Source organism: Quercus suber, unplaced genomic scaffold, assembly GCF_002906115.3.
Source record: "Quercus suber isolate HL8 unplaced genomic scaffold, Cork oak 2.0 scaffold_18, whole genome shotgun sequence".
Lineage (NCBI taxonomy): Eukaryota > Viridiplantae > Streptophyta > Magnoliopsida > Fagales > Fagaceae > Quercus > Quercus suber.
The window spans coordinates 2176536-2183670 of NW_027069483.1; the positions used below are offsets into that span (position 1 = coordinate 2176536).

Here is a 7135-nt window from a genome sequence, read left to right on the forward strand (position 1 = left end):
GCCTAACGGCCTACATCCACGGAGGAAACCCTAAAGGACTACATCAATAATATATTAGAGTGTAGTACAAATCCTGTGTTACAATGAATTATAACATGTGTATATATAGTAGACTAAACCCTAAACTAATAGACTTGTAGTACAAGTAGGAGACTTGGCTTGCACACAAAGTAGAATTAGGCTTGGGCCTATGCTAATGGGCTAATATATTTCTAACAAGAGTGAACTTGCTTCCATCATAAATTGACAAATCAACGTGGTGTGAAATTGGGTACATTAGAATGATTGTTGTTTTATAATAGCGTCACATGTGGATAGGAACTTAAAAGGTTCCATAAATTTATGATTTTGTACGAATAAAAGACAATCTAAAATATTATGTTACTAATCCTTTCAAATTTTATACCATATTTCAGTCTTGAACTCCTGTTCCATAAGCGCAAATGTTTAATGAATCAATGCAATTGATATCCTACTGGATCAAAAGGAAAATGACAGTGCCTTTTCAGACTGTTGGTTATTGCTTAGCAATGGCTCAACCTTTTCTCACTTGAGATTTCTTGAAGATTCAGATAATATATAACTTTTTGAGTTGTTTCACAAGCATTTGCAATTGTAACTTTATAAATTGCTTTTCTTTGCCTAACCTTTTGCAAGTCAAGAAAGGAATACATTGAACACCAAAAAAGAAAGTAAAAGCAAAAATAAAAGTCATTTTAGTAAAGTACTTCACTTGTCACTCCATTAATAATTTCCACCATTTCGGTAAAATTAAATTTTACCTTACCAACTTATTGCTCAGAACCTCATGTACATTTACTTAAAAAAAGAAAAAAAAAGAAAAAAAAGAAGGATTTGCAAAACCTCACTTTGTACAGAACCAAAACAAACACTTGGTAGGTATAGGTATCTCTCTCTGTTTTATTTTTCTTGACACGAGATTCCATTCCAAACCACTATGTTAACTAACCAATAATTGCTCGGCAACTGGCAGTGAGCCCAGTTGAAACACAGCTTCAATTTCTTTAGCTACTTTACCCCTCTTGGCTGAGCCGCCGTTCTCCAAACCCGGCTCGGGCTCACGGCGCTTAGCCGTGATTCTAACCGGCTCTGGCTCACCCGAGCCAATCCGGTGTGGAAAATTAAGCAGAGCCTTAGAGCCACGCATCCTATAAGCCGCTCGGTCATAAGCCAAAGCCGCTTCCTCAGCCGTCTCGTACGTGCCGAGCCACACTCTCGCGCCATTCTTAGCCGGGTCACGTATCTCCGCCGCATACTTTCCCCAAGGCCTTCGCCTCACCCCTCTGTAATGCCTCTCTTTAGTAATAGTAGCGCTCACTTTGTTTTCTGTCTTTTTGGACGCAATAGTATTGCTGAATTCAATTTCGCTTTTCAAAGCAAGGAAAGTACTTTCGTACGAATTGTTTTGTGCAGCACTTTGTGGAGCCAACCTAAATGGCTCGGCGGCTCCTGGAGCCAGCTGTTGAAAGATGTCTCTTGGCTCGGCTTTTATGGATGTTGCTGCTGCCGTTGCAGTTGTGGTGGCTGCCGTTAAGTCTAACGGAGACCACCCAAAACTGACAGCATCATGTAGGGAGTTGTAGACAATCATGTCTTCAGAGTCGTCAACTTTGAACGGTAAGTCTCCCCACTGTTCCGTTAAGTAAGGGAAGAGACCAACGGAGGCTGAGCTTCGGTGACAGAGCTGAGGAAAACTAAACTCACCCAAGGTAGGAAAGTTCATGTTTTTAGCTTCGTTTGGTAAAATAAAAGGTCGTTTCAAATTAAAGAACAAGTTTGAGTTATGAAGTGAGAGTTTTGGAAATAAGAGTGAGAAAAGAGTTTGGAGGTTGAAGGTTTTGAAGGGTATTTATAAAGGGAGAGACTCATGCAACAGTGGTGGTAAGTGGGCATGTTTTTTTTTTTCCTATATGTTTTTGTTTTTTTTTTAAGGGCTTAATTTGTATAATTATATATTGGGTTTCTCCGAAATTTCATTTTAGACCAACAAGTGGGCAAATTGGTGCGCGAATGGATAGAAAAGAGCATCACTAATGTGACCGACAACTTCTACATAGGGTAGCTGACGTAATGTGCTTAGGTTGGCTATGCGCCACGTTTCGTGCAAGACAGGGTGCAAAGAAAGGGAGTTTTTTTTACTTTCTTTCTTTTTCAGAAAATAAAGAATTGAGGAAAGTTTGTCAGCAAAACTTTATAGTGATTAAGGTTTTTCTCGTTGAAACTTAAAATCTTTGCCTAAGGAAAAAAAATAAATTGCTGATTAAGATATAATTGATGTAGGGTCTGTTTTTGTAGACCAAAAGATATGAGTTCCTCCAGGCCCCAACGAACCCAGAACAATGAATTTGTAGAGAGTGGGTTGAAGGTTTAAGCGCTCATCGGCCATTCATGAAGGATCAAATATTTTCCTTTTATTGAAAAATGTTAAGACCAATTTACAACTGAGGGATGCTCCTCGGCCCATGGCCGATGAGGTTTTTTCTTCCCCTCCACCAAAGAGACCCCCCTTTTACACTTTGTTCCCCTCTCTTATATATCCCTTTCTTCCTCCTCCTGTTGATCATCTATCAGCCTCCCTCCTGACCGTCTGTCCCATCAGATGTCATATCCGTGCTCAGGTGGCTCACCCTGATCGATGTTGCCCTGCCAAGGGGTTACATCCCCATTAATGCGGCTAGAAAGGTTAGGTGAGCGTATTCAATGTCGAGGTGACAATTCGCCCAGGGCTTACCCCTTCTCCGTACTTCTGTTGCCAACGCGTGGCATTGAGCCCTCTCCTCCTCGGATATTCTAGGAGTCCTTTGGTAGGGTGGTCCTCGTGTTCTTCCGAGGTCTCGGACGCCCGAGGACAAGGTCATCCTCGGACTCATCATGCGTCCTCGGCGTGGGCCATTTGGGCCTGTCTTGGAGTGGGCCAAAGCTACCCGATATTCTGGCCCCACAATAGCCCCTCAAAATCTTGCTGCACGCATCCTCGGGCGGGGAGAAGGATTTTGACATCCTCGGCCTTACCCCCCCTGGTCAGTACTGGGGTCTATTCATCTGCCCAAGGCACGTCGCTGACGTTTCGGAGCACGTAACGTGTCCCTTATTAAATTCAGGCGGCTCTGTGCTCCCCACGTCTAATGAGGAGTTACCCATCCAACGGTGGAGGTTCGTCTCGCATTTATGGGCGGAAAAACCCGCACGGTTCCTCGATTTGGGGTATAAATACCCGTACGAACCGCTTCTTCCTGTTTCCCATTTGTAATCAAGGATTCTCGTGCACCCCTCCTGAGTTCAGCCACACTTTCACTAGTACCTCCAGTACAAAAAGCCTGTCCGAGGAGCTCCTCCTCTTTTCCGTAAGTCGCTTTGTCCCTCTCTGAGCTCTCTCTCTACTCTTTCTTCTACTTCGCTTGTTCTTTCTTAGTTCTTTTAGGTGTCAACCGGGATGGGTAGGTTTAAGAAATACGTCGATACTGAGGAGGCGATGGAGAAATTCATCACCGACTACTAAATTCCCGGCAATGTAGGTCTGAGATATTATGAAGATGGGGATTGGCGCATATACAGACAGGAGGGCGAGGTGGTAATTCCCATTGTCGCCTTCCTTGAAGGGGGGATGACGATCCCCATGGGGCCGGTGATGAGGGATTACCTCACGCACTTCCGGTTGGCCCCCACCCAGTGTGAGATAAACGTCTTTAGGATTCTAGGCTGCGTAGACGCCCTGAACGAGAAGATGGGGCTGAGGTTAACCCACCACAACGTGAACTGGTGTTACAACCTTCAGCTTCTTAAGGGCAAGTCTTATTACCTGAAGACGAGAGACGACAGGGTGCGGCTCATTCAGTGCCTCCCCAAGTCTAACAAGGGTTTCAACGAGGATTTCCTCATCGTGTCAGGGGAGTGGCACGATGGCCTTCACTGCCCGACAACAGAGGGAATACCAGGTGGGGCAGTGGGAAACAGGAGGGGTTTCAAGTTCCAGTCTTTTTTCTTCCTTTTTTTTTTTTTTTTTTACTAACGCGGTGGTGCTTTCCGTTTGCAGACCCGCATGCTTTTGAGCGTCACTTCCATCTGGTCAATCGGGAGGATTTGCAGAAGGTGCTGAGGGCGTCGGTGTATATAAACGAGGACGACAATCAGGTTAGGGCTGCCCACATAATTTTGGGGTATAAACCTACCCAGAAATCGTTCCCGGCTCCGAAGCACGTCATCCGAGCCAACAATCCTCGGCTTCAGAGGATTACTGTGACCGAGGACGGATTTTCGTTCCCCAAGGAGCCGTCCGACCAGGAAGCTGTCACACTAGCCGTCCCCTCCTCTTCCCAACCGTTCGTTGAGGCCGCCGAGGGAACTCCAGAGGGGGAAGGGGACCCGTTTGACGTTTTCGCTCAGCTTGATCAATCCGAGGACCTTCCCGGGGACTTGGGCGATCCCAATTTGACCGAAGCAGACCTCCTTGCTTCAGAAGCCCCTCCTCAGCCGAGAATGGGTTATAAGAGGAAGCCCACCACCAACTTGCTGGACCTGATTGAGGGCCAGCCGGGGGAGCCCCAACAGAAACTTCCAACTCCACCTTCGAAGACTAGGTCGACTTCCGCTCAGCAGAAGCTCCCTCCTTCTCCTTCTCAGACGCGCTCGCCCTCTGGGTCCGTGCCTGCCGACCCTAAGAAGAAGAAGGATAAGGGTAAAAGGCCAGTAGAGGATAAGACGGTGTCCTCGCAGGAGGAGGACACTATTTTGCGGCCGTCCAAGCAGCTCAAAATAAGCGACAAGAGGTAGGAGAGGCAGGTCATCGACACCACCTCTTCGGAGGCCCAGGCCTGGCTCCCAGCCCCGATGCTCTGTGGAGAGCCCTTGAGGGATAACGCCTCCCTCAGGAACTTCAATGAGGGCGAAGGTGCGCGCGTGGCCGATGCGCTGGAGAGGAGCCTGCTGCTCCCGGCAGACATGGCTGAGCTTAACTCTTTGACGAGCGAGCAGGTCTTCCTTAGCCTCAAGCGATATGTGAGGATGGTAAAGGCTACAACCTCGACTCTTCTCCCACTCTTCTTCTTTTATTGGGCTTATAGCGCATTGGTTATTCTGGCAGGCTGTCCAGGCTATCTTTATGTTGGAGGGGGCGGCGAATGACTAGATGGAGGCCCTCAAACGGGAGCGTGATTGGCGCTTCCGGGCCACCGGGGCTCTGAAGAATTTCGAGGCTGACCTCGCCAAGGCCCGAGAGGATTTGAAGGCGGTGACCAGGGAGCGGGACAGTGCACTGTCTGGTCTTGAGGGCGCCCAGAACCAGGCCAAGGAGTAGACGAGGCGCCTGGGCGAGGCGAAGGAGCAATTGCAGACCGCGAGGGATCTGATCGCTGATCTGCGGGCTAAGCTGACAACGGCCGAGGGGCCCAGAGGGAGGCCGAATGGGCCAGAGACCAGGCCCGGCGGGCTAAGGATGAGGCGGACCATGGCAGGGAGATGGCCCTGACTGCCAAGGAGGAGGCCGCGACCGCAGCCTATGCTAATGGGGTGGCTGCGGTAGAGGCCCTCTATAAAGCTCAAGTCCCTGGAGTGTGTAGGCGATACTGCTCCCAGGTCTGGGCTGAGGCCCTCAAACAAGCTGTGGTGGAGGCCACGTCCGACCTATGGAAGGCAGAGAGCGTGTATTACCCCCCTGCTATCCGCGAGGCCGCCCCTGATGGCGCTAAGGCCGGGGAGATTGTTGAAGAGGTGGGGACAGTTGAACTGGGGGAGCATTCGAGCGAGGAGGTGCCCCGAGAAATAGTGGAGATCCCTTCCGATGATCCAACCCCCACCACCGAGGAAGCAGCTGTTCTCGCCATACCCTTGCAGGCCGTCCCTTCAGGCCAGGGCTCGGAGGGGTCAGGGGTTGCCCCAGTCCAGCCTAAGCAAAAGGAGTAGACTCCCTAGCGTCTCGGCTCGTCCTACTTTCACGCCGTTTTATTTATTTATTTTTTATTATTTTGTTGTGCTTCTCTACTATGTACTGTGGCTCTTGCCATGCAACTTTTACGGACTCATTATTGTAATGCAAATTTAATTTTCCTTTCTATTTATTTCAACTGCTTATCTGTGTACACGCTGCCTGCTTTTCCTCTTTTCCTTTGATCTACACGATTTTAGCTTGAATTGTATGTCGGCCAATTGCGCCAGTAACGATGATAAGGAGAGAGAATGTATGTATGGGCAGCTCTCTTACGTCTCAAGGGCTAGGTGGGGCTTGACCCTTTCCTAACTTGGGATATTTTGTAGTTAGTCTCCCTGTAGGCCTGAGTCCGAGGACCATGCAATGCCTTGATTCTGTATAACGTCTATTTCTCTGTAGGTATCTAGTTCCCCATAGGTGTGAGTCCGAGGACCATGCAATACCCTGGTTCTGTCTAGTACCCAGGTATAGCTGAGCGGTTAGTTTCCCCATAGGCTTGAGTCTGAGGACCATGCAATGCCTTGGTTTTGTCTAACGCTTCCATTTCTCTGTAAATATCTAGTTTTCCCATAAGTTTGAGTCCGAAGACCATGCAATACCTTGGTTCTGTCTAGTCCCCAGGTATAGCTGAGCGATTACTTTCCCTATAGGCTTGAGTCCGAGGACCATGCAATGCCTTGGTTCTGTCTAACGCTTCCATTTCTCTGTAAGTATCTAGTTTCCCCATAGGTTTGAGTCTGAAGAGCATGCAATACCTTGGTTCTGTCTAGTACCCAAGTATAGCTGAGTGGTTAGTTTCCCAATAGGCTTGAGTCCGAGGACCATGCAATACCTTGGTTCTGTCTAACGCCTCCATTTCTCTGTAAGTATCTAGTTTCCCCATAGGTTTGAGTCCGAGGGCAATGCAATACCTTGGTTCTGTCTAGTACCCAGGTATAGCTGAGCGGTTAGTTTCCCCATAGGCTTGAGTCCGAGGACCATGCAATGCTTTGGTTCTGTCTAACGCTTCCATTTCTCTGTAAGTATCTAGTTTCCCCATAGGTTTGAGTCCGAAGAGCATGCAATACCTTGGTTCTGTCTAGTACCCAAGTATAGCTGAGTGGTTAGTTTCCCAATAGGCTTGAGTCCGAGGACCATGCAATACCTTGGTTCTGTCTAACGCCTCCATTTCTCTGTAAGTATCTAGTTTCC

General features: G+C 48.1%; 1 protein-coding gene across 1 annotated transcript; it reads right to left on the reverse strand.

Annotated features, from left to right (window-relative positions):
- Positions 1-693: 693 nt before the first annotated feature.
- LOC112033865 (ethylene-responsive transcription factor 2) lies at positions 694-1879 on the reverse strand. Its single transcript, XM_024066636.2, has one exon. It carries the CDS (start codon positions 1742-1744, stop codon positions 962-964), a length of 783 nt encoding a protein of 260 aa, XP_023922404.1. The 5' UTR covers positions 1745-1879; the 3' UTR covers positions 694-961.
- Positions 1880-7135: the final 5256 nt, after the last annotated feature.